The 26,984-nt window shown below is 38.1% G+C and overlaps 1 protein-coding gene across 6 annotated transcripts in view; it reads right to left on the bottom strand.

Moving 5' to 3' along the window:
• The window catches only part of VPS13D (vacuolar protein sorting 13 homolog D), a 97,801-nt gene that overhangs the window by 57,063 nt on the left and 13,754 nt on the right, over window positions 1-26,984 (bottom strand). For 2 of the 6 annotated variants that reach the window (XM_048326005.1, XM_048326011.1), the window contains 25 exons: window positions 24,242-26,464; window positions 23,733-23,884; window positions 21,960-22,994; window positions 21,136-21,226; window positions 20,462-20,588; window positions 19,388-19,568; window positions 18,084-18,266; window positions 15,251-15,470; window positions 14,534-14,744; window positions 14,232-14,403; window positions 13,803-13,915; window positions 13,040-13,249; window positions 10,799-11,064; window positions 10,493-10,626; window positions 10,054-10,209; window positions 9,257-9,479; window positions 8,884-8,958; window positions 7,968-8,174; window positions 7,429-7,518; window positions 6,296-6,436; window positions 5,003-5,125; window positions 4,290-4,364; window positions 1,920-2,025; window positions 1,453-1,605; window positions 725-860 (listed from right to left, as the gene is read on the bottom strand). In XM_048326005.1, the coding sequence (XP_048181962.1) occupies window positions 725-860; window positions 1,453-1,605; window positions 1,920-2,025; window positions 4,290-4,364; window positions 5,003-5,125; window positions 6,296-6,436; window positions 7,429-7,518; window positions 7,968-8,174; window positions 8,884-8,958; window positions 9,257-9,479; window positions 10,054-10,209; window positions 10,493-10,626; window positions 10,799-11,064; window positions 13,040-13,249; window positions 13,803-13,915; window positions 14,232-14,403; window positions 14,534-14,744; window positions 15,251-15,470; window positions 18,084-18,266; window positions 19,388-19,568; window positions 20,462-20,588; window positions 21,136-21,226; window positions 21,960-22,994; window positions 23,733-23,884; window positions 24,242-26,464 (6,803 nt within the window). The remainder of the gene's footprint in view (window positions 1-724; window positions 861-1,452; window positions 1,606-1,919; window positions 2,026-4,289; window positions 4,365-5,002; window positions 5,126-6,295; window positions 6,437-7,428; window positions 7,519-7,967; window positions 8,175-8,883; window positions 8,959-9,256; window positions 9,480-10,053; window positions 10,210-10,492; window positions 10,627-10,798; window positions 11,065-13,039; window positions 13,250-13,802; window positions 13,916-14,231; window positions 14,404-14,533; window positions 14,745-15,250; window positions 15,471-18,083; window positions 18,267-19,387; window positions 19,569-20,461; window positions 20,589-21,135; window positions 21,227-21,959; window positions 22,995-23,732; window positions 23,885-24,241; window positions 26,465-26,984) is intronic. The other 4 variants (XM_048326008.1, XM_048326006.1, XM_048326010.1 and 1 more) reach the window with 4 other exon arrangements.

The following is a 26,984-nucleotide window of genomic DNA, read 5'->3' on the forward strand; positions in this document are numbered from 1 at the left end:
CTTCAACATTCAAGTGACAGAGAGATGATCCTTTTTATGCTTCAATATAAAAACTCAGAAACAATTCAAGTAAGAGACCACTGGCTCTTGTCAGCAGTATCAAATCAAATTTAATTCTGTTTTATATCAAGAAGATCTCAACCTCCTATTTGTCCAGTGCTCAACAACTAGCTAGTCTCAGTAGCTAGTCTCTGAACTTAGCTAGTCTTGAAATCCACAAGACCATTTTTATCAGTGAGCCTCCACCAAATGCCAGCCTGCTGATTATTACAACTGCATTTTCCCTTCATGACAAGTGTATTTTGTCTACAGAGCCACATACTTCAGAAACAATCTCCAGGCTTACAGGAAATTGCCAGTGTTGTTTATTTTAAGCAAATTAAATACATGAAAAGCATTCTTGCAATAAAAGAAATAAAAGTAGCTGCTGAAATGCTGCGTTGATTTAAAGCTCAGTCTCCACGAGCGCATGGCCTGTCACTAATACATTCATTCTGTCACTGGAAGCTCTGCCTGCCAAGGACAGATTAAGTGATGACTGCTCTGGCTGTGGTTTGGTTACACAGTATTGCCAGTTAGGAACCCAGCATCTCCAAGCTCTCCCAACCCAGGCTAACTGGAAAGAGGACAATCTCATACAACAGATGCTTTGAGATTAAAATCTTGCAGACATCATTACTCTTACATGACATATTCTTTTAAAACACTCAAAATCAGAACTTACAGTAGAAGAGGAGGAGTTCTTATCTGGTGCAGCATATCGGAAAAATGTTCCAACTTTGTCTACAGACACTGGACTCACTTCTTCCCAGCCATTTACTCTCACTTGCAACTGATGAATCCTTAGATCATGTGTGTGTCTACCAGGTTAGATCAAGTTAAATTACTATTAAGCATTGTTATACAGAGTAAACACCAAACAGTTCAAACCACAAACATCCTCTGGATTCTCATAAAAGAATCTCACTGAAGCATTAAAAAGTCTCAAGTTTTTCCATTTCATGGATAGATGGACCTGATTTTATGTCTAATTACTGCACCTTCCCGAAGGAACACACAGACACATAACTATATCACAAAAAAAAAAAAAAGCGTGCTACACATTTGTTAACAAGCTCTAGTTCTTACCTTTGATAACAACCAACACTGCCCCAACAGTCCTTTAAAATAAAGGACATTGATTTGTAACTGAGACCCCCAAGTCCTTCTAAAAGCTTATAATGATCCAACTCAGATAAAGGAATAGCTTCCACCAATAGCAACAGTTGCTGCTTTACCAGAGAAATTATAATTTCACTCTATACAAGAGTATTAAAAATAAACACTAAACATTAACAGGAGATTTTGAAGAAATCCACTTCTAATGTGACACCTGCCAGTGCCCTCACAACTATGAACCTGGGTGTTCCATACACAAGACTGTCAGAACATCTCATGGCCTGGTCCCTTCACCTGTGTCTGAGTTTTCCTCTGGCTTCAAACTCAAATGGAACCTCTTCCCCAGTGATAACCTCTTGCCATTCACTGACGTTATGGGCATCATCCAGCAACGTCCCATTTTCCTCAGGAACAACACCTGGACTCCCACTGTGAGATAGGGCAGCCCTGTGAAGAGAATCACAGCATTTTACAAACTGACTACTTCAAGTTGACTACTTCAAGTTAGTCCTGCAGTGAACACAATCACACCATGAACGTACATGACTGGTTTCCACACTCTGCTGGGTCTCTTGAAAAACAAAATCTTTTGTTTAATAATAAAACTATCTCAGCGTCAAAGAAAAGGCTCTTAACTGAGTAAAACTGGGAGTTGCCTACAGGTCTCTGCAAAACAAAAGCACTGAAAACAACAGGGTCTGGCTCACATGGAAGAGGTGCCAGACAAATACGTCTGAAGTGATCCCCCAAGAGCTGCTTACCGGGTTGGGGTCGTAGTCAGGGTGGCAAACCAGAGAGTGCACCCAGTGTGATTCCTCAGAGCAAAGGGGACAAACGGCTGCCTGCGTTTTGGGGTCTTCATTTCAGCTACAAAACAGAACAGAGACTTGTCTGAATGCGCATGAGAAATTCATTCATCAGATGTTAATGTGGGATGAGATACAATGACTGGAGAACCACAACCTGCTCTAACTAAAGAAAAACAAAGAAACAGGACATCCAGATTACTTACAAAGTTTTCACAACTAGTAATTACTACAGGAATGGTGCAAAGCAAACAGACATTCTTCCCCTACCTCAACCCCGCCTTGGAACGGAACTTAATCTACATGTTCTTTTGTTTGTTTTTATCAGGTCTTGTAAAATACTATGCCTCCAGTTACACCTAACACGTAGAAAACCTAACTAAAAACCCAAGCATGATGAGTAATCTTTTATATACATCCAAATGCTCATGAAATACTAAAGACACATTCACTTAAAATTAAGATTTATGCTGCATTTAATGTAACAAATACAGTTACATTAAAGGTAACAGGTTAGCCAGTACCCCCTTTAAATGGGACTTTTATTCTCAAAGCCTGAACAAGTAGAAATATTTTCCAATACAGGATAAAGCCTACTAAAATACGGAAAATCATTTGAGAGCAACCAAAGGCAATCTGGTTTTGTTAACCTGTTGGGACAGCAATATGCCAGAAGACGATACTTCACCTCCCATGTTTGCCTTTTTCCAAGCACAAATTTCTAACAGGCACAAGTGTTACTCTCATCTTCCACACTGCAGTGCATGAAATCTGTGAAAATACTTACTGTGTTTGGACAGAGCAAAACCCCTGTCCGAGTCCAGTAATTTACTTAAAAAGAAATATAAATGGCTGCTACCTCAATACACACATCTTTGGTATAAGAGAAGTGGAAAGAAGGCACACACAACAAATCAGCTGCTTAAAGAAAAGGTAAGACAGAAATCTCTTTCCCAGACCTGAAGTCACTCCAAAAGGTTTCCAGAGGCAAGGAGGGGTGATGTGGGGAGGGCAGGAAAGTTTTGAAGGAGTTACTGATGATGACAGACAACTTTCTTCCAAATCAACAAACTCCTATGTACTCTCATGTTGTCCACGGAGACTTAAAGCTTACAGAGAAAGTTCTTTCCAATTAAATAGCAAGAAGATGAAATCTTTGAAAATCAAAGCTCTGATTTTTGCCAAAAGCAAATACATGTTCTAAGTGTTGAGTTTCACTTTATATCATTTTTTGGCTAGCCCAGGTTCTACAAAATTAGACCAGAAGCCAAATGAACTTTTACTCTGGTGTTTAATTGATTGCCAATTTATCTTTGGAGACTTTTAAAAAAGAATTTTTGGGACTATGGCCTGATTTTCAAAAGAAATGTAGAAGTTGAGTTTTGAGACTACTGATTGAAAAAAAAAGGCTATCATTACCAGGAGGATTTTTTCATAATTAATTTAGTAATTTAGCTGCAACCCCTACTAAAAGCCAAGCAATAAATATTACATGTTTTGCTGTTCGGTTGATTTTTGGGGGGGGAAAAAAACCAACAGAAAAATACTTCAGAAACATAAATCCAAAATTTTCCATTTTGTTGTTTTGGTTTTTTTTAACTCAGAGAAAATATTTCTAAGGGGCACTCGAACAGGCAACAGATGTAGATTTCCAGAGAGCTCTCTCTTCTCCCATCCACTAACTTTTTTGCAGGGCTATGTATTTATCAAGTGTGCTGTTTGTCTTCCATAATGTCAAAAATTGAAAAATCTTACTTCATACTGCATGGTTTTGCCCAAAACCTATCCTGTCAAATAGAACCCAAACAAATTAACAAATTATTTATTAGGAATGCTTTACTTCCTAAAGCTTACTGAAAACAGCCTGTTCTTCTGAAGGCATCTGAAAGTTTTAAGTACCTAAATATGCTAAATTAGGCATAAATATGTATATTGAACATAATGGTGGATATTTTTAGAATATAAATTAAATACTGTGATATTACTATGCTATTTTTAATCACACTGTACTTTCCCTCTAGAAAAGAGACACTGAACAGTCAACAATTCACATAACCTTCCTCACAAAGACAGTTCTCCTACATGGGGTTACATTTCTCCATTCTTTCCTGAAGGACCCAGAGAATGACAGGACAAAATACTAAATTTAGCAGCCTAAAAGAAAAGTAGCTGTTATGTTATTTGGCTTGAGGGTTTTTTGGGTTTTGATTATTTTTAAATATAGAGGCCAATCCACCAGCAAGTCCCACATACAGCACAGTATTTATTGTGCAAGAGCCTTTCAAAGAAAAAAGCACCTTTTGGTGTCTGTGTGCTGTACAGTACCTCTAGCATAGATCTGATGCTCTAGGTTAGTCAAACTGGCTGTACTCCTAGTTCTAAGGTAGACAAGAGGAAGGCCTGGCAGACAGGAAAGACAAAGTTAGCAGGTAAGAAAACCCATACAAATACAGGTAGATTTTCCCCTGCATGCATAAGGGAAGATATACATCATGCAATTATGAGTCTCTACCCATTTGCTTGCACTAAGCTGGCATTTGAATTGTTAAAATTCCTTCTAGAAGGAACTCTGGGAGAAAAAAGGATGAAAAGACCTGCCACATGTCAAGAACTATTACTCAGGTGATTATTTCACAAAGAAAACAGCATTTTTTAGAGAAACTCAGTTATTTAGGTCTTTGAGGTACAGAAAGAAGAAGATCCTCTCTGAACTGCACACAGCCTAAACTCAACACTCTGATTTAATCCTTGACATGAGAGTCACTCATTAACTGAGAGTGGCAGACGGAAAGGAAGCAGAACTAGCAGTACAAAGCTCTTACTCAAAGCTAAGCAGCCAGAAAGCTTTTTGTTTTGAAAGAACTGAATATAATTGAACAGAAACAGCTTTTTTGTCTTTTTTTTTTTTTTTTTGCCAAACATCTCTAACAAATCACTGTATGCTGGGAAGCCAAAATACTTATGTTTGTAATACATTAGACAGATGACCATGTGTGTCAAGACTGTTTCAAATAAAGTGTGATTAATGACCAACATACTCTGCCCAAAACATGGGGGATCCACCGAAGAACCCGACCAGTCTTCTGAGCTGATTACATTCACTTCTTTGTCCTGTTTACAGTAATCTTCCATCCAGGACTGCTTGGTACATGTGTATTGCTCTAGAGGAATGTAAGCACAGACAGTGTCTCCAAGGTGGCAGTAAACGAAATAATTGAAAAGTGTGTTAAATTCATCACACTCAAGTTACTCCACTTTAATGGTAGAAGTTATACTTCACTGCTTTTTCTGTGAGTCACTTACGTAAGTTAAAGACAAACAACAGCTCATAAAATCACAGCAATGTCTTAAAAAACAAATATATCCCAAAGATTTAATTTTTAAAAAAAGCTTTCAGTGGAATTTCATGTTCTTGATACTCCTATATCAATCTAAGAGCTCTACCTGCCGAGACAATTAACCTTAGATATTTTCATGTCAGAAGCACTTCCTAGGGTTTTGGGGTTGCTTCTTTTAAGAGGCACATGCACATTCCTGCCTAAGTATCAAGACATTAATTGAGTCCTCTGGCACACAGCCTCACCACTTGTCATCACTGGTTTTAAAAAGCATAATCTTCAGAATCATTGATTTGCTTCTTCTCCTGCCACCTTGGCTCCCCTCTTTCTGCCAACCCCCCAGGTTCTCCTTGGGGGACAAAGGAGACCAAGGCAGGTTTTTTTGTTATATCTGCAATCTCAGCTGTTGACATTTTCTTTACTGTGTCCACCAAATAATTCTGAATGAGCAACAATATTCCTGGGAAATGCACACAATTAGAGCTCCACAACACAGAAGCTCACATGAAATTGGAGCTAACGATGAACAAAATATTTTGGTTTCCAGAGGTGGGAACTGACAGCTCAGGTGCTCAGAAACTGAAGAACTGAAATGAGTAGCTACCCACTACATCTGTCAATGTACTGAAAAATGATGAGCTTATCAAAATATTTTTAAGCCCTGTGAAGTATGGAAAGCTTTAGATGAAAGCCTGTTTCTGATTAAAAATAAATTTCAAATAACATACAAATTTGATAGAATTCATATGACCAGAGAAAGAATTCCTACTAGCCTCTAAAATATGCAGCTCATGTCTTTACACTTTCACAACATCTGATAGAACACGGGCTGCCTAAACACACACCTGGTACAGTATCCTGGGAAGTATGGAGGGACTTGAGCCGATCCCGCTCCCTCCACAGGATGCCAACAGTTTAACTAGAGATATCTGTCATTTTCAGTAGTGAAAACCAGACTGTAGAGTGCTGCTCTCAGGGAATATTCCCACATACCTATGAGAACAGAGGTGATGTTTATATCCAGGCGTGGTTTGGCCTTCACTTCCAGCTTCAGGCGGGAAGGGTGGAGGCGGCTTGAAGCTTGCTGTTGCCAAGACACTGAACACGGCCACGGCTCAATAAATGGCTCCCAGCCTGAGAGAAACACGAACCATGACCTCTGCTACACACATGGAGGCCACACTGGAATGCTCTTTACATATATAATAATGAAACTCTAATAATTAGATCCTTTACTTTTAATCTGTGTTCAAGATGAAGTTGCAAACCTATGGATTTAATTTAATACCTATTACAAATTTGGTCCAGCTCCTCCATTTATACCATGTATGCCATATGTAGGGTCTTGCAGAAATATCTTAATTCCAATTAAAGAACTAGAAGGCAATTACCGCTCTATATTTAAGCTAGCTGGAATTAAGTTCTCTCAAACAGCTTCGACAATGACTTTCACACAATTATACGTAAGCTGGCTATTATTCAGTATCTCAAAGGATAAAGATCTAGAAGCTTTTAAAAAAAACCACCCTACATATTTTTAAAAACAAAGTATTTTTTAAAAACAAAAAATTTACCTTGTTATTGACAGATAATTTCTGAGTGCTTGTCACCAATTATGTAACAGAAAATTTAGTTTCTCAGTTAAAAAACCCCACACAACTAGATTACTTCTTTTGTCAGTATCATTGAGGCCTAACTTGGTTTTTAACATCTAAAATATAAATTGTGATTGTCTTCTTATGTTAATCCTTTGTCTTCAGCCTAATCACCTGCCCTCACATGCTTTTCCTTCCTGAAAAACGTAATCAACTGAATGCACCAAACAGTCAAAGAGAAGAGAGACAAGAATGCAGAGACAGCTTGTTGTAAAAGTGTTGTTTTGGTGAATAACCTTTCTATGCAATTCCATCTGAAAACTTGAGTGCTACTTTCATATCAGCAAAATCTCTACTTTCCACATTCCTCCAACTGATCTCAAATCAGGGTATCTTGTCTAGGATCACAGTCTCACACACACAGAGTCCCAAAAGTCAACCTTTCCCCATTCCCTTAAACGCATTTCCTGTAGTAGGAAAGGCTGTTTCCTAAATTTAAATAAGAAGACAACAACTCCCCAGGTATTTCACCTGAAAGCTCACGGTTGTAATAATCTCCAGACAGGGTAAAATGAGCGTAACCTTCAGGGCTGGTTCTCAAATGTTGGAGAAAATTCAAACCTGGGGGAAAAAAACCCATGTGACATTTAAACTAATGCAAAACAATCAAGCTTCCTGATTTTGTGAACTGTCAAGTAAGCAATGGAATGTTTTGTCTTGTCTTTTAAACTGAAATGGTACAAAAAGCCTATCATAATACTCTTCAAATAACATTTGCAGATAGCCACACCTTACAATACAGAGCCTCCCTAGAATTCTGCTCAGGACAGATTCCATTTGTTATGTAATGTCAAAAAGGGAAACCAGAATCTTAACCCTACAAAGACTGTAATCTTAAAACCAAAACTTAAACCAAAGAGAACTAAAGAAAAGAGAACCCCCAAAATCCCCCATAACCACCACCAAGACACTGTCAGTTGAAATTTGACAAGTCCTGACAAACAAGAGCATGGTGCTGAACACACCCAGAACTGACAGTCATTTTATACAAGGCAGAACCAAAAACTCACGTGAAAAGGTTAATTCAGCCAGGGGAACATCACAGTCCATGCAGTCATCTATAAAGCAGATGCAAACACTTTCTGCCTTTATTTCCACCCCAGAGATGAACTGGAGAGGCACAATCCCCTGGCTATCTCGACCAGAAGAGGTCTGGGAAACTGATTTCAGAGGTTCAGCATTCTTAAACAGCCAACTTGCTGCTTTTTTCAAGTCACCTTAGATGAAAGCAAACAACCAAGCAATCATCATCTACTTTCTCAATGAAACGTACTTAGTAAAAAACATATAGAAGAAAACTAATTCCCTCTCTCTTAAGAAAATATTCTCAACAGTACCTTGAATATGCTCTATTTTGTAACATAAATATGAGAAGAATATAAAGACATTGGTATTTCCTAAGAGTAAGAAATGTATTTTGAAGTTTGCAAAAGTAATAAAAATCTGTAACATTATGCATGCCTATAGATAAGGTGGGAAGCATGATAGTGCTAAAGGAAAAGAATCACTTGTGTTAAAGCTTTGTCTTCTTTTCATGTACTGCACGTAGAAATAGAGAAATACGATTTTAAAAGGGAGAGATGAAAACACATGCTCTCAAGAGGAAGAGATGGATAATAGCGAGAAATTGGCCCACCATAAAAAATTACCAACCTGAACACAACTAAAACTCCCAAACAAAAATATACTCAAGCGCCCCATACATGACATCCCAAGGGTAGGAAGAATCCTTGCAGGGTGGATTTTACGCAGTAGCAGAACAGGAAGAAGAATGTTTAAGATTACAGGCCAACACAGAGCCAAAGACATTCTAAAGAAGGAAACAGGGCTTGTGCATCGCCACCTGACAGTCTACAGGCTTTACTCAGTTGCAATTAAGGTAAGATGAACAATGTGCAAGCCCCTGCTGAGAATATCTGATGTTACCTTGGCAGATCAAAAGAGCTTTACGACAATCTTCCATACTGAATCCCAGCTCCTGGAGGCGAGCCAGCTGGACCTCTGGAATGAACAGTTAACCACGCGTAAATCCTTGACAGTTATCTACTTGTTTTCATTTCTAGAATCAAGATACATCTGTATGTATCTGTATGTAGAAAAAGCACATGATTCAACACTGCTTTTACATTTTTTATAATATCATCAAGACAATGCCATCATTAAACAGCTCTAACCAACAAAGGGTCTTACACCATGACGGTATCAACATCTTTTGTGTTAAGCATATAGATTAGCTTCACCTTGTAGAAACCTCCTTTAGATATAAAAAAGGGCTTCACTCCAACAGTGAAAAACATACCAAGAACAGGATCCAGCACACGTTTGGATCCATCTCTGGTTTCATGTGCCAAGGAAGCCTCATTTTCCAGTGCTGAACTGGAGGCATCAGCAGCATTCCCAGCACTTGAGGCAGCCGAGTCAGGCAGAGCTGCACTTGTCTGTTGGGGAATTGACTTTGCAATCGCCAAAAAGAGTTGAACATCATTGTAGGACAGTCTGATATCCAGTGCTTGCAACTGAATCTAAATGAAAAATTAAAATATAAGATTCACTTGCCTTTTTCTACACATTCTTCTTACATACTTTAGATATTAATGAAGCTTTTCCCAAAGAAGACAAAATTTAGGGTTAAAATCTGATCACCATGCTGTTTTAAAGATCCAATAATAAAATTATCGAAGTTGTTATAATTTACCAACAACCAACAGCATTACTTTTCAGGGAGAAGAAGTTTTACTTTCATATAATGGTAAAAAAAGTCTCTAAATATAATTCCTCTCTAATATGTCCTAACAAGTAGAAACAGAAAATACAGAAAAGTATCTTTTTCTTTCAGATATTAGTAACTATCTAACATGCCTACATAATCAGCCTACTTCTTTCCCCCACTATTAAACTCTGTAACATATCCCAGAAATCACTCTTTCATTACCACTAAGAGCATTTTCTGCATGCTTGTTTCTTTTCCTTTTCAGGAAAAAATTACCTTATTCTCTTCTTATGCATTTGAAAGTCTTCTATTAAATCCTTGGGCATAAAAATATCTCTGCTAGTATTCTCTACTGCATATCATTTTATTCAGGCCTTTAACATTACCTCTAGAATAGGGGGAAAATCTTCACTATTGAAAGCATCCAGCAGTCCTGAACCACTTGGGTAGGAAGAATTCCCAATAAGTTCCATATGAATCTGTACTGGATCGATAATTGACAGTGCAGTCTCTTGCTCATTTCCTAACCGGCATGAAAACACCTGAAAGTTGCAAGTTATTTTTAAAAAATTACGAATTGAGACAACAGGCCTGGCAAGAACTAGCAGTATTTTGAGGTTGCAGTCAAGTCTTACAATGTTTTAACAGAAACAATATAAAACTGTTCCTAAAACTGCTGTAAAATGAGACCATTTGGTGAGAAACTAACAAACTTCAAAAAGCATCTGTGGACTATTCCTTTTGTGTCTATACATTTATAGTAAAGTATCTTCACAAACTCCTCTAATTTTAGATGTTTTACAGAAGCAAATTTATTTTTCTTACCTCAATGCCAAACAAACTGCCAGAGAAAGGACGATCTAACAACTTGGGCTTGTAAGTGAGAACAGTTGTTCCCTTCAGAATAACTGCGTTGGTATCGAAGCAGGATATGTCTTCAACAACCACAAATTCAGTTCCTTAACCAAACAAAATGACAAATAATAAACAGGGCAGTTGGCAATATCATTAAGCTACTTTCAGCACTTGCAGCAGGTTTCTTGATTTCCTTTAACAGACCTGGTTTTACACCAGCACATGGCTTTTAATGAGAAAAACTCCTGCAAAAGCACTAGAGAAGAGCATGTTTACCTGTCACATTGACCTTGACTTCCAGCTGCTTTTCTGCTGTCACAGGGAGCGAGGAACGTTTGGTAACTACTCCACTTTTCACAGTTTTGGGAACTACAGTTGTGTCACTGATGCAGGTTCGCTGCCGGGATGAATGGGGATTTTCCCGCTTTTTGGTATCTCCAGGAGTATATAAAAAGTCATGAACCAGTAACAACCAGTCAAATATCAGGAAGACACGAAGATTGTTCAGAACAACTGTGAAACTGGAGGAATCCTTAGTAGACCTTTTAAGAAGAGAGAAGCACACAGGTGAACTTTACAACCTACAGATATTTAAAATCATGCTGAATACTGTCGGTATCTAGTAAGAATTATGTGGCATTTTATAGGGATACACTTAGTTTACAGAGTGTCTGGCCTTTAAAATACACATACATACATATATATATACACACACACATATATATATTTAAACGGATAGAAATTCAACAATTTGCTGTACCCACAGAAACCCAACACATCTTAACCGCACAAATTCTAAGCCATAATGGTACAGGAGATGAACTAAAAAACTACGTAACAGGAAATTTATAAAAGCTCCTTTAACACACTTACATTATCAATATTAATTTGCAAAATTTCAAATTTTGAAACTTTTTATTATCATTTTATGTCTGTTGGGTATCAAACCTAACATTCTGTGTGTGAAACTCAGACCAGCTCCAAGGTAAGAGGTACAGCATGAATTTCCTCTCATACCCTGACAGCATTTTGCAGCATAGGAAGCTGCTCTGTCATTCAGAAAAAATGTCAGCCTGCCTGAGCTCCCAGCATCCCATCCTGAAGGTCTGGCTAGGAGGGATAAAGTGTTTGGCTTCATGATCTGGAATACCAGTTACATTTGATCATGCTAACTGGAAAATCATCTAAGTACTTAAATATCATGAAGCAATTTTCAATCCAGCACACTGTGAACTATAAAATCTCCAAAGAACTGTGGTGCCTTAGCGGGGAGCAGCCTCTGCCTGAGCTGCTTCCAACAGCAAAAGCCTATAACCCTCCCTGGCTCTCCAGGATATTTCAAGAGGCACCAGCCAGTACAACACTATCACTGAGTTCTGCCAACCCTTACATCTACTGCCAAGGATGCTCTCACCACTAAAAACAGACCACATGCTGCTGTGGCTGAAATCTAAAAGCACAACGCTTGGGAAGAAGATTTCTGAAACTCTCACTCACAAACCAGATTAGGCTGTACCTTGCAAACTCACTAACTGTGTCTAATCTAGGCACCTACTGACTCAACAGTTCTGTGAAAACCATCTGGGTTTTTTTAGGGTTTATTTTTTAGTAAATCCCATTTTAGTTATATTCAAATTGAAATGTTGGTTTCTTTCTGAACACATTTTTTTAGGTACCTAAAACCGCAATGCAGCATCCAAATCTTAAAAAAAATTTCTCTCAGTTGCCAAGTTTCTTTGGTTGGTTTTTATGAACAAATATCTTCAAAATTCTCTACTGGACTAAAACAATCCACAATTTTTTTCTACATTATTCCTGCAACTGTTTCAGAGGGCATCATAATTATATGAGAGTGAGAAAGCTGAGCTTGGTCAGCAAATCTGATCAGAAGTGAAAGTAACATCTCTAGTCATCTCAGTTCACCCTCTTTTTTGTTAGTTAACATTCCTCAGAAAAACACCATGCTGAGAAGGTAAATACTGACATTATTCTTTATATTCCCAATTTCAACACTAAATTAGATCAAAACAGATAAGAAAAAACAAACAGGGTAGGATAGAACACAGAAGAGAATACAGAGATTGTTTTTGAAAGAGGTGCCACTTCTGTCTGTATTTGATGCTCTCAGAAAACCGCATGTGACACCTGCTGGGAAACAGCTTTTGTGCAACTTACAGTAAAAATTCTACAAACTGGTTTTATGCACACATGTGATAGGCCAGACTTATCAAGCTTTAAGCGCTAGTGATTTTAATAGTATTTCAAACCTCCATCTGATCCATTACACATTCAAACCTAAATTTTACTGCAACAACTGAAAAGAAAAAAATCCAACAACTTCCAGAGAATGAGTAACTGCAGATTTCAATCTATCACGTACCACTGATCACCCCAAAAAAGTCATCAGATTGAAATACAAAGCCAGCAAGTTTATTTACAATAATAACAGGTGTATTAAAACCAGGACAGTCCTGATTATATCATTATTAAAAACAAACAAATCCCAGAATTACCAACCTGAAATGCAATTCAATCTGGATTGCTCCCGGGCTACTGGTGTTCTTTGATGACTGAAAGATGCAACTGAAGACATTTGGGGGGCATGTAGCATATTTCTGTCCAGCATAACGAGTGTCAAAGGCCATCATGGAATGAGAGACCAGATTTACAGACTTTGTTCCATTTGAAGAGCTTTCAAAAAGCAACTTGGATTTCTTAAAATCAAACCTGGGAGAATAAGAAGCAAAACAACACACTGAAGAGACTTACAGTTTATTTATTCCTTGGAGTAATTTATTTTACAAGTACAGCACACTGCTGAAATCTTTCATTTAGGTATTTTCTAAAACAACTACAATCATATCCCATGTCACAGGGATAGAAAATAGGTCTATACTACATGTAATAACATCTTCCACTGATGAAAACCCTTCTGGATTAAAAACACCCCAACAAGCCAACACAGCAGAAATCTGCTTTTTTAAACCCTCCCTCATATCACTTTCTTAATTAAAATACTGTTTCTCTTGGGCAAGTCAACTGATCACTGGATTGTTATTTCAAGGACAACTGGAAAGACAGACGGTATCGTTTGAACAGTGTTATTCCCTTTCATCTTTCAGAGCAGCTCAAACTCTCAGTTTGGACTCTAATTAAGAAATTCCATTTCACTGCATTATTAAACTGTAATTCCACATATTATTTCAATTCTTGTCCTGTATCTCTCAATATAAGCACAGTATTTAGGATAAGGTATTCAGTAAGAGAAGAACATTCATACCTGGCTAAAGAGCTGCATCCATCTTTCCCCTTTGGATCCATCAGTTCCAGGCTCACATTAACCATGTCAATGAGGAATGACATGGAAGTATACACTTCTCCGCTCAAAACTGTCTGAAAGTGGAAAACACCAACATTCTTTTTCAGAGCATCTGTTTAACTTTCATCTCTGAATTAAACTGTATTTCAGAAAAATGCAAACAGTTTTTGTGTGGTGTCCTTCTTTTCCAAAGAGTTTCATTAACCATTACTGGGGAAATGTAACATTTCACAACAGTGTGGCCTTTACCTTGAAAACAAAATGACCATTAATCCATTTTCACACTACTGGTCTAGAGCTTCTTTGTACTTAAAATATTGCTGTCATCAGCAAAATCAGTAAACCCCCCCAGACATTTCAAGAGAATTTCAGCTGCACATAGATCCTTACAAGAATTCTTGGATCCTGCAAGTCATAGGGACGCATGAATTCCTCGATGGGCTCCCCAAGGTTGTTCTCCAGCAGCCCACGGATCAGTTTGTACTTGTTCAGATCCAGAGAGCAGTGCACTGAGGACAGGCTGCCGTGGATTGAAATGTCTGCGACGGCATGACTCAGCTCCCTGCAACAAAGGGGAAACCTCAGCATTTCCAGGAGCTCCAACACAGCAGGGCAAAACCTTTAGGATACAACAAAAGGCATTTAAAACACTGCTGTAGGTGACAGCATAAGGCAACCCTGTTTAAACTCACTTGTCCAAGTTTCTCTCTACTTTTAACTTCAGTCTGAAGGGTTCTGTGAGCAGGCTCCCTCCTGTCTGCCTCACCAAGTAGGATGGAAAGCTCAAATCCACACTGGTATCTTCCACAGCCTTGGAATACTCTCTCTCGTATCTTTCGGCAGCAAAGATATCCATGTCCTGCAGATCAACCACAATGCAGTCTAAGAGGCAGATGTGATCCTCTGCAAGTGCACAGGAGATAACACGTTAAGGAAGAAAAATAGAATCTGTACAAAACTAATGCAACTTACTTTTAAAATGAAATCTAATTTAGTCTCAATTTTATTCAATTTTTAATTTTCTTTTATTCATATTTATCAATATCTGTAACTACCAGATACCAAGCTCATTTGCAGGTAAATGTAAATTCTTTATTAGGAGTCCAAGTACATTCCTTGTATATCTGCAATACGCATCTCAAAACACACCCAATTTGCAGGACTGCTCTTCCAGAAACTGAACTACAACTCCCTAAGCCTTTACGCTGCAAAAATCAGCCTTAAAGCTCAGAAATAATTTCTTCTCCAGCCTGCAATCTTCAGACCCAGAAGTCATTTCTTCTCCAATCTACAATCTTCAGACCCAGAGCCTAATACTTTTTCAGTGTCACGTAAGATATAAGCAATATGTCACTGTACTATTTCACAGGACAAAAGAGCACCATGGAATTTCTACTGCTCTCACCTACCTGGGCTCTCAGGGTTTGGGACAACAGGCAGCTTTGACGGCTGCCCTTGCTGCTTACTCGATGTGCTCACTGTAGGTTCATTCTTCAGCCTAGAAATGTTTGTTCCTGATGATTTTTTCATGACTAATCCTTCCATTGCTACTTTGGACTCATCAGCACTTGTCTTCTTCATGCTATGTTTTGGGGTTCCCAAAGGAGAGGAAAACTGAACTGAATCCTGCTAATGAGAGAAATTTTGTAATTAACATTAGATTTTTAATTTCAATTGTAAGGAACCAATGCACCAAGGTTCAAGCTGCAACAAATTCCTGTCAAAATTAAGTATGTTACTGGAATGCCAGTATCTTCTGCTGTAGAAAGATGGCCAAACTTTTCTCCTATAGCCTTAACAGCAGATGAGAACATTTTCTTTGTAAAAAAGCTCACTTCAGCAACCTTCCCCAAAAAGCTGTGGAATCTTTTCAGTGAGAAACTAATTCAAAAGCAGAGGGTTTTGCATAAAACACAAACACTGTCATGTAAATGAAATTCATATCAAAATGGAGGGGTAAAACTGTCAAGATATTAAACATTTCTGCAGAATAAAGACTACTAAATATTTAAAGCTGTTTTTCAGGTGATGAAAATAACATATGCCATTATTTTTGCAAGATCATGTCAGCAACTTCCTATCTTATTAGAGTATGTGAACTAACACTTCCAAACATGCACATTTTATGCACTTCAAATACCTCAGTTGTCACACCAAAATGTGTCCCAAAATTCTCCTGCAGTTTAAGGTTGGATAAATCCCTACACTTAGCGGTAAATTCCTCACAGGTGAAAAAAGAAAAGCTCATTTATATTGATGTAAAACATTTTAGACATCTCCCCACCACCACATATCCAGTGGAAATCCATGAGCTGTCTTGCATCAAAAACCTACAACTCTCCCTAGGAAAAGAGTCACATAAACATTAGGAATTTCTTTTCCCAAAAATCCTGCGTGACCAATCTGATAGCCTTCTGTGATGGAGTGGCCCCAACCACCCTGTGATATGTCTGGTGGAAGAGATCTACATACCACCTGTATACTCCAAAGTTCATTTTGGGATTCATCTGTCCTGATTTCAGTTAATTAACCTCATGCCCCACATGCAGGCAGCAATCATCTTTAGTGATTTACTCACCCCTTACTCCAATATTGCTCACTTTGCCCCTGGCTCCTGTATTGTTACTATCATTTCCCACCTTCCTTCTGTATCCAGCTTCTGATGTCACATCAATCCCTACCATAAACTTCCCTTTCTGGTTTTAATTGTTAATATTTTCCTGCCTTACATCTTTTTTAAATATTAGAAAAAAATTGGAAAAATTAATTGCAATCATAATCAAGGATTTCAAGAAAAAAAAATTGATGACATTAACTTCATACTGTAAAGACAAGACTGAAAAGTACATGCAAAGGAAAATCATCACATCATCTATAAATCTATAAATATGTGCAATTAAATCCAAATTAGCAGCTCCTCAGACATGCATAAAGAGCACACCACAAAAAATTTACATCCAGTTCTAATAGAATGCAGCAAAATCTTTAGAATGGGAACATAATTTTTAATAAATGAAGTAATGTTTTAAAGTGCTAAATTCCAGAAGAATATTTTCTCTTTTTTAGAATGAATGAGGAGCACCTGAACACTGCTATAAAGATGTGAAATACCTCAAATAAAACAGGATCCTTGTATGCATTGCCTTGTAAAATCCGATCCTCAAAAATAAACATAGGACAGAGGAAAAGTGAAAACAAAAGCAACAAAAAAAAAGCCAAACCCCACCTAATCCCATTTCAAACACCTACATTTCTACAGTGCTACAAAACACAGTATTTTTAGGCTGAAATAAAATTATTGTGCACACTTTCTTTAATTTATAACATCAATTTAGGAGTCTACTGCTTACGAACCTTTACTTACATCAACACACTACAGCACAGTAAACAACTCAACATCACAGTCCACTAGTTCCTTACAGCAAAAACACAGGTAGGTACAAGTCAGATCAAGGCAACAGACACACCACAAAACCACTGCAGCAATTTAGTCCATCTAACTTCTAAGTCCTTCAAAATGGAATTAGGGGGTTCCCAGACAACTCCTTACTTTGCTGAATAGGTTAGATATAGAAAGCCATCCAAGATGGATCTTCCTTAGCTCAAATTTTGTGGCTGCATCTCTCAAGAGCAGCACCAGCTACTCCTGTCCTGTGCCTTGCCACGTGTGCAAGCACTGGAAACCTTTCCCAAGGTTTCACCTCATCGAAGCAACTACACACACTCAGTTTCACCAAGAGCACAAAAATAAAATAAACCCAATTCTATTCTCCAGTGCATTTGAACAAGTCTCAGCCAACACAGACCCCTGTTTTCTGCCACTCACACTGTGGATATGGTGAGTGGTAAAGAGCTGGAGTTACCAAACAGGGTGAGCTGAAAGCCCGTCCTGGTCCCAACATTCAGGTGTGTACCCAGCTGGGTCCTGCTTCCTCACCAGAGCAGCTGGAGCAAGTTCAGCCTCCTTTCTTCCCTCCATTCTCTCAAAACACTCAGTTCAGTCTCCCCTCTGCCCCAATGCCTCAGACAATAAGCCCAAGGCAGGAAGGGCAGCACAGCACAATCAACAGCAAGGCAAATCCGTAAGATCTGCCAGCATGCTGCCACAGACTCTCATTACCAGAAATATAAAGTCAATATATAAAGTAAAATGCAAGAATCATTTACAATTTTGATTTAGAAATAAAATGCATAAAAACTAGCAAAACTACAAACTGCTAAATTAAGAAGTAATGTTCCTACCTTGTTCTTTAATGAAAAGGTACCCGACACTCCTGCAAACAGGAATCTGTTCTTCACTTTCAGTTTTCCCAGATTAGCTACAATAAGACTGTTAGACTTGGAGCTCTCAGGTATAAGCAGAACAGGAGCCCCAGCTTCAATATCAAGAAGAACTCGGGAAGCTCGCTGGGCTTTATCTCTCACCTGGGAAGAGCAAAAATACATTTTAAAAAGTAATTACAAAAATTGCAGAAAGCAGGTGATTATTTCCCACTGATGAGTACTGAACTCAGGATCATGACCCCTTGATTTACAAAATTAAGATAAGGTAAGAGTTTATACCAAACAAAAACAACAACATAGCAACCAAAAAAACCCCCTCAAACTCTTGTTTTAGGCAGAGAATAAAGGCTCATTAAAAAAGTATTATGATGCAAACAGGAAAAACCTGTGCAACAGGTGCAGCCCTCAGGAGTAACACATCCTTTCACCCCTGAACTAAGAGGTAGAACAGACACTACCCAACTCACTATATAACAAATTACTTAAGAAAAATTATTTACAAAAAGCAAAACCCCATCATTTAGAACAGATGTTTCAAAATCAGATTCAAACTTCCCACCTAGTGCACAAAGAAGCATTTTAATATCCAAATATTCACTGTCTTTCCTTCAATTATGAGAAGCTTCTATTAAATGAAGACTATTGACTACATTAATTACTCCCACATTAGGTCATGTGGTCTATGGCTGTCCTGACTATTGAAACATTCTATCATGCCCTATATACTCTATTATGTAGAGTATTGATATACTCTGTCTTGATATACTCTATCATGCTCTATATTCTCTATATTGATATATTCAATCTTGCTCTATAATCTCTATATTGATACACTCTACCATGCAGAAGTTCTGATTTTCTCAGCCTACCAGCCATCAAACTAATCAGAGACATACACCTGAGTGGAACAGAACTTCTCACTTGGCTCTCCTAAGTCAGGTATTATTATATCTGGTGGACAGTGGAGAATAAGACAAGATAACGCCTTGACCCTTTTTGTCCAGCACATCCTGCAGAATCCAGGTGCCAAAGTTTTAAGTAATGTGCAAATTTGGTATTCTGCACTTTCAAACAGCAGCAGAATGGTCCTAACTAAGGTCTCCTGACTACAAGATGAGCCTGAGAAATCTCTACCAACACCAAAACTCTAAAACCTCCCACCATTTCAACTCATTTGAGATGATGCATTAACGTAAATTATATATTGCATTTCAACTGGAAAAAACAGGCTGGGAAAGAATAGAAAAAAGGCCCAGACATACTGTTTGTCCCTCAATTGCTGCTCTCTGCCGCCCCAAGACATCTTGGAGCTGAGTAAAATGCTGGATGAAAGACACCACCTCGGCCTGGAAGCGCTGGGTGTGCACATACTGGACAGAGGCCATACGCAGGGTCACACAGATGTCACACTCCCTCTGCAGCAGTGGATCTGGCCTCCCGTATCTGTGAGAAGGGTTCAAAGTCAAAATTTACCAATCTTCAATACATTTTACAAGCAGCACTAGACATTTTGCTGCATTCAAAATAGCAATATAGAGGATTTAACTAATATTCACAGCATGTCATTAACACTATTGCAGTTGCAGACATGAAAACTCAGGTTTGTATTAATTACTTCTAAATTTTGTATGTTTAAGTGCTGCTGAGTTTTAATTAAGCAAACAGGAAAATTCTACATTTGGAATGTACCTTTAATCTTTGCATACCAGTTAGACCTTTGGTGATTTTATATCAGAACCGTGGCTTTTAAGGTAAGTACTCTACTGCAGGATAATGTGTACATTCAATTCTGAATCGGCATGCTGTCATATTTGAAATTAATTCCGTAACACTACTTGGATAATTTCTAATCTGATTAATTGGAGAACCAGGAAACATCGCAGGATAAGAACTATTGCTTTAAACAAAACAAAGAAATTCAAGTTTACAGTATGACAAAAGCAAACCCCTAATTCCAAAATTAAGGAGCAATGGAAAATCTATTTCATCAGGTGAATACCTCTTCCAACTTTTAAAAAACAACTGTTTTAGCTAGGAACAAACTATCATGTAAATACTTTCAAGAACAGCTTTAAAGGGAAATAAAAAACTACTTTTCCATTTTTTTTGTACATTGCAGGACAAAGGTAAGTTAAAAATCTCAAGTTTATGACTGAAAATATTTTAAGTCCCACTTAAGTCCCAAGAGGCCAAAGCAGAATCATGCAGCCCTGACAGTTGTAGGCTCGGGTTTTGTGGGTTTGTTTGACTTTTTTTTTGGTTTTTTTGCGGGGAGTGTGTTGGAAGTTAATGGAGTACCAAGCTAATATTGAGTAACAAGAAGTTTAAATTCATACTTAAAGATTTGGAAAATGAGTGCTTCTTCACCACTTGTAGTGAAACGTTCTCTGTAAAATTCTCCATGAGCTGTAAGATCACTTAAGGACAGACTTCCAATACTTCCCTGCAAGGCTAAATCTCCCTCTGAAAAACAAAGGGCAGACAATCAGGATCCACAAACAGATCAGTTACTAAACCCCAAAAGCTTCTATTAGTGGGATAGCATCCTTACAAGTAATTAAGTACATCAATTCAATTAAACATTAAACTTTGTGTTCAAAGAAAATCACGTCCTTCTGCTACAAAGGTTGTATTAACCCACACATTACTCTAGGCTTTACACACATCACGTGATCACACCACTTTGATTTGTGAAACTTAGATGCAACTCCTTTTTTTCCTCTAAAACAGTAATAAAAACTAATGTTCTGCTCTGTGAAAGTGAAGCATTAAAATCACAGCCAATCTCAGCTACAATAATGAAAGGTGACAACTGGGAGGGATGCCAGGATTTAAAACAAACCCTGAAAAAGCAGAGGAAGAAGCAGTGGGAGGAGAATGTGCATTTTGCCCAAGAAAAACACACAAAAACCCAATGAGGACCAAAATAAAAACATTTAAAATCGTAATTCCAGTGCACACCTCATCTTACTTTAAGCTGCAAACAAACCGGACCCTTCAATCTACTCACCAATCACTTCCAAGTGAGCTGCAAGTTTTGCCACACTGGCTTTAGCAAGCTCACTGGTTGCCTTATTCAGGACTAAGGATAAAGAATGGACCTGGTCAAACAAAACAGGAACAAATTGGTATGAAACAACATGACTTCAGAGCTTGAACATCTTGTTTAGCTTTTTTTCAAGACAATTGCACTGTAACACATGAATGGCACACAACAATTATCTGATCAGGAGACACTGAAGGAGAGCAACATTTTTACTGCCTTGTTTGCACATTAATGGGTCTCCCAAGCTATTCAGAATTATCAGGCCAAGAAGAAATCCCAGCACTGTTACCTTCATGTTCTTCTCTTTCAAGATTTGTCACATGTACATTAAGACTGCAGGGCCTCTGGGCAAAGACTATATTATATACACATACATAATGTGTTTTTCAAAAAATATGTTTATACATACAGATGTATAAACATATATGGATATATATTTATAAAATATAGAATTTTTTTGCATAAATAAATTCCATAGTACCTAGAACAGCACAGTGCCAATTGCAGCATGTTAGGTCTTTAATACTGAAGCAACCTTTTCATTCAAGAGAGGGTCACAGAACAAGGGAGCCAAGCACTTTGCAAATGTTCTGCTTTTCAGTAACTCCTTCTATAACTCCTTTTTTTTTTCTTTTAACTACATCTACACCCATTTTAAATCTGTTTCTGCATTTATGTATACTCCCCACTAGAATATAAGACACTTGATGTAAATGTCACCTTAAGTTTCTATAAACCAGAGGTTTTATGACAGACAATCCCATTACTGTTTTGCATCTCAAGTATACCTTTAGATCCAGTTTAGTGTTTACAGGCTCTTGGGCTTGAGAAGCTGACAAGGAATTTATTTCTGATTTGATTGTCTGCTGAGTATCTTCAGGCTGTGGCTTCATAGCATGGTTATCAGCAGTGGATCCAATCCCAAAGAAATCCAGTATCACTACCCAAGTTTGCAAAGTTATTAACACATCTAGACAATTAAAATCAACATCTACACTACGATTAATTTTGTTATAGCGAGAAGAAAATTCAGGATGTTTCCTATCTACTAGAAATATATTGATATGAACTAATGAATCATCAAAGTTACTTTTTCCACAGGGCAACTTGGATCTGTCTGCTGATGGAGAAGGAGGTGGAGTCAGAGGATACTCAGAATCAGCATCTTCTTTTTGCTTCTTACGGGAGGCACAAACTGGTCTTTGGTACAGCTGAAAGACATTAGGTGCTTCTTCCATATGGGAAGGGAGGGAACGTGGCATATCTGGATATTCTGCATTGGATACTGAGGGACAGGACTGTGAAAGATATTCCTTATGTGCTAAATTGGACGGTTTGGGTGCTCCACGGGACACCATGAGGTTCTTATACTTTGAGTCTGGTTTCTTTTCCAGGAGATCTTCCATCAGCAGGGAACGTAAGGCAATCTGAATGGACAAGGTCTGAGGGTGATCTTTGGCAAACTCAACATCAAAATCCTGAAACTTAAGGCTCACGAGACCTTGTGCCCCAAGTGTGAGATCACCACTTAACTGAACCTGGAGCTCTGAGATGTGAAAGTTTGCTTGAATCTGAGTAAAAGATTTTGTTTCCCTGATAGCTAAGGGCTTGTTTGGAACAGAATTAAAACTAGAGTGGCTGAATAAACCATTTTCCTTCCGTTCACTCAAGAATTCTGTGGCTGTACTATGAAGTGATGCTGAAGGAGAACTAAGACCAGCTGGAGATGTAGAAGTGGTTGAAAACTTGTTCAAGTCTTCACTGTAAATTAAATTATCCAGAGTCTGAAGGACTTGTTCATACACATGTTTTGCTAACACCACCTACAACATAGAGAAAAGAAACAATCCTCACATTGGAGCTCTATATATTAATAGAATTAATACATATATGTTAAAACTCATAAGTGGTATGCCAGCCCACAAAAATTGTAAGTTCATCCAAGAAAAAAACAATCCAAAACAAGGTATAATGCAAAACTGAAGCAAAACAGTTCTTCTGTATTAGCTCTGCAAGATGACACCACCTAGAAACACATGGGATGGGATCCTAGAATAGGATACCTTGTATCCCTGGGCAAAAACCATCCACACAGAGTTAGTTAAAAATAATTCACCCCCTGAGCTTACACAGTAATGTATGAAACAAACATTCCACTTAGCCATCATTGCTTGTCTCCTTAGCATTAGAAGTTTCAGTTTCCTCTATTTAAAACCTCTGCTCCTGCACAGATTTTTTTCAAGGTAATGGCATTTTAATGCTTAGTTTCAACTAGAACTGCAAATAAACTTACTTGGACAGTGACACATTTACTTTTCCTTCTGTGTTCAAGATAAGCAAAAGTTATACTAATTCATTAAGACGTCTAAAATGCCCCCAAACAAGGTTAAATATTGGTCATTATTATCATGACTTAAGACTGTCTCTTTTAATCACGTATATAAGGATCAGATTTCTAAACTATCAACATGTTAAACCTGAAGATACTGGCCTGAAAAATACTTATCTTCTATGCAGGGAAATACTTTTATATTGATAGTGGAAATACTACACTTCTGTACCTGAAGAGGGTTCACAAATTTCCCTTCAATCTTCATGATGCTTGATATTCCAAACTCTTCATTACACAGAGGGAAAGTTAAATCCAAATCTTTCTCTAGTGGTATCTTTTCCAATTTAAACTGGATGGTGGTATTATTCAGAATGTGGAAAGCTTTAAGAGAAAGTGAAATTAAAACAACATTAGAATAAGTGAACTGATTATCCCATAAATACTGTATGGAGGAAGTAACACAGTAGCTATTGAACTTGCTCAGAATGTGAGCAATGCTGGACTAAGGTTGTGTGGTTATGTTTTGCTCAATTTCTGCATAAAAGGCACCATTCAGTTTTTGCTTAGGAGACCAAAAAAAGATATAAATACAATAACTAGCCCATTGTCATTAAAACTGACCAATGTATTTTAGTAGGATGGGTGAAGCAGAATATAAATTAGACCTATGGTCAATACACATTTTTGACACATATACTACTCACATTATAATAATTAAGACTCCTCTGATTCACATACCATGGCCTTTATGTAATGATTCAAAGAAGTCATGACGAGTAAAATGAGTTTCTTCCTGGCTGGTAATGCTGGCAGGACCTGAGGAAGAATGTGGTCCATGGGGTATCTCACTTGCAGGCTCCTTCTTGTTTGTAAATTGACTACTATTTAATGAATACATCTTAATATCTTTAATTTCAACTTGCAGCCTATCACTTGTAGACTCATCTTCTCCTGGTACAAAATTCTGAATAGATATTTGTCCTAGATGACCTACAAGCAATTCAGAGCTACCAGGCTTTCGAGGTATGGAGACAATTGGCGATTCAATGTTTACATTTAATATAAGCTTGATAGTATCAGTTTTGAGGGGCTGTGATCCAAATGCATTGCCTTCATTATCTTCTGCACTGGCAACATCTCTTGATCGCGGTACGGTATCAAACAAAGAAACCATTTCACTGTATTCAGCAGTTTTAGTTGCCAAGACTGTAGTAACTTTTGAAGCTGCACTTTTCAACATGCTGCGGAAATTCTCTTCCAGCTCATCCATGGACAAAGTCAGTTCTTTCAAAAATTTGGCTGAGTGGTTGTAGTGCAAGGAAGCCATTTTGAGGTTGAGAAAACACTCTTCTTTTGACTTTTCTGTGAAAGTGAAACTTAAAGCATCTGGAAGGCTATTTCCATCATCAAGCCTAAAAAATAAAGATTCAAAGAAATTTACATCGCCAATGAGATTTTCATACCTCCCTGTGTTCCCTATGCTCACCACGTACTGGTTCTTTACATTGTCTTGGGTCAGATCCATAAGGTGAAGGCATCCAAGAGAGCCATTCACATCCAGTTTACTACACATGGAGACATTGACTTTGGTGCCACCAATACTGGCTGTTGCAATTTTTCTGCCATATTTTTCTCCATTTGCCATGCCAACTGTCCTGAGGAGAAGAACATTTAACCAGTGAATATCGACCGCTACCTCTGTGTTCTGTGCGTAAGTAGACTGGAATGTTTCCTGTTCCCTCCAACCTCTCTCCAAGTCAGCTATTAAAGGCTGAGGACTAGAATCTTCTTTCTCCTTGGGGAAAGATTTCTGGAGGAACCCAATCAGTTCAACAATAGTCTCTGGGTTAAGGATGATATCCAGGTTGTTCACCTGTACAGAGATCACCTGCAGACTGCTATCCAAGTTCATCGATGGGCATTCTGCACTCACAAACTGATACTCCAACTTTATCAAGGACTCTTGATCTTTTCCATTGTTACCAAGTGAGGTGCTGGAGGCTGTAGTGCATCTCTCTGCCAAACCAGCTACATCAATGGAACGTGCATCTTGTGATCCAGAAACTGGGGATTGAGCCCTGCTGTCTCGAAGGCTTCCTGTTGGCACATCAAAGCTCAGGTTCTTATGAGAAGCCATCAAAAGATCAAAATCTGTTCCATATGTTTGCATAGTATCAACCAGTAACAGGCCATGGACAGTCAGGGACACCTCTGCATCATAAGGCCTTTTCACAAAATGGGCATTGGTGCCAAAAACCTTGAGCACAGAGATGTATCGCCCGTTACTCTCAACACCCAGCTGCATACAGTTTACTTTGAACTCAGCCAAAAGCAGCTGGGATTCAACAAGAACTTCCCGGGTGTGTTGTTCCAGCATGACAACACTCTGTGTTAGATTCATTACAGAATCATGCAAACTGCCAAACTGGTCTACCTCTGCAAAAATCTTGTCTTTCCCTAAATGTAGGGCATCTGAAGACTTAGCTTCAGATGTACTCAGCAGTGTCAAACAGTTCTTCAGAGCCAGGATTTTGTCTTCATTGATGTGAATTTTCAAGTCTGGCAAATTGCCAGACAAGACGGCTCCTGGGTATTTTGGGTCAGATGTGTATATCAGTCTGCGCTCCAGCTGCAGGTGAACATTGAATTTTTCTACCACATGAGTTGGACCCACATCACTATCCTGCACATGCTTCCAGTTGTCTTTCACTCGGCCCACCATGATCTGAAGGTCCATAAAAGAAAGTGTGTATCTCTCATACATTTTTTTACTCATTAAGTGTGCCTGTAGTTGCTCTTCACTTATTTCTACTCCAGTAAATTCAGACACTTTGGTGCCACTATTGGTGTTGGATTCTGGTGGTGGAGTATTGGGAGGAGTTGCAAGAGGTGTTTTATATTCCTCATCACTCAACTCATTGACTTCTGAAGAAATGGCACCTGCACTCCTCTTAGAGTCTTCTGCGGATTAAAAAAACAGTAAACAAACAAACAAACCAACGTATTCTCCTCCCTCCTGAGATGTTTTCTATCATTATCTGATCATCCTGTATGAAGTCCTATTTTTTTTAACACAGAGCATATCTGGTACTGTCCTTGCCTCCTTCCACTGTCACTTCTTTTTTCCTCAACAAGAAACCTACTATACTTCTACATTCACAGAGGTGTCAGTCACAATGCAGTATAGAAGCTATTAAAAGACACTATTGTCTCATTTTTAACCCACTTACTACAAGATTTACTTTTAACCAAGTCAAAAAAAGAACCCATTACTCTGCCCACACAATTCTTACGATCCTCGAAACCAAATGAAAGGTAAGAGCTACTTAACTATTTTTATCATCAGAAAGTTTTGTCCAACTGGCTTTATTGCCTGATATTAACTTTCATTTTATTATCTTAAGAAAAGGATTCTTTTCTACTTTACAAAGCAGGAACACCCCTCAAAAACTTCCTTGTACTTTTTTACCCATTTTTTTTA

Source organism: Corvus hawaiiensis, chromosome 22 (assembly GCF_020740725.1).
Source record: "Corvus hawaiiensis isolate bCorHaw1 chromosome 22, bCorHaw1.pri.cur, whole genome shotgun sequence".
Classification (NCBI taxonomy): Eukaryota; Metazoa; Chordata; class Aves; order Passeriformes; family Corvidae; genus Corvus; species Corvus hawaiiensis.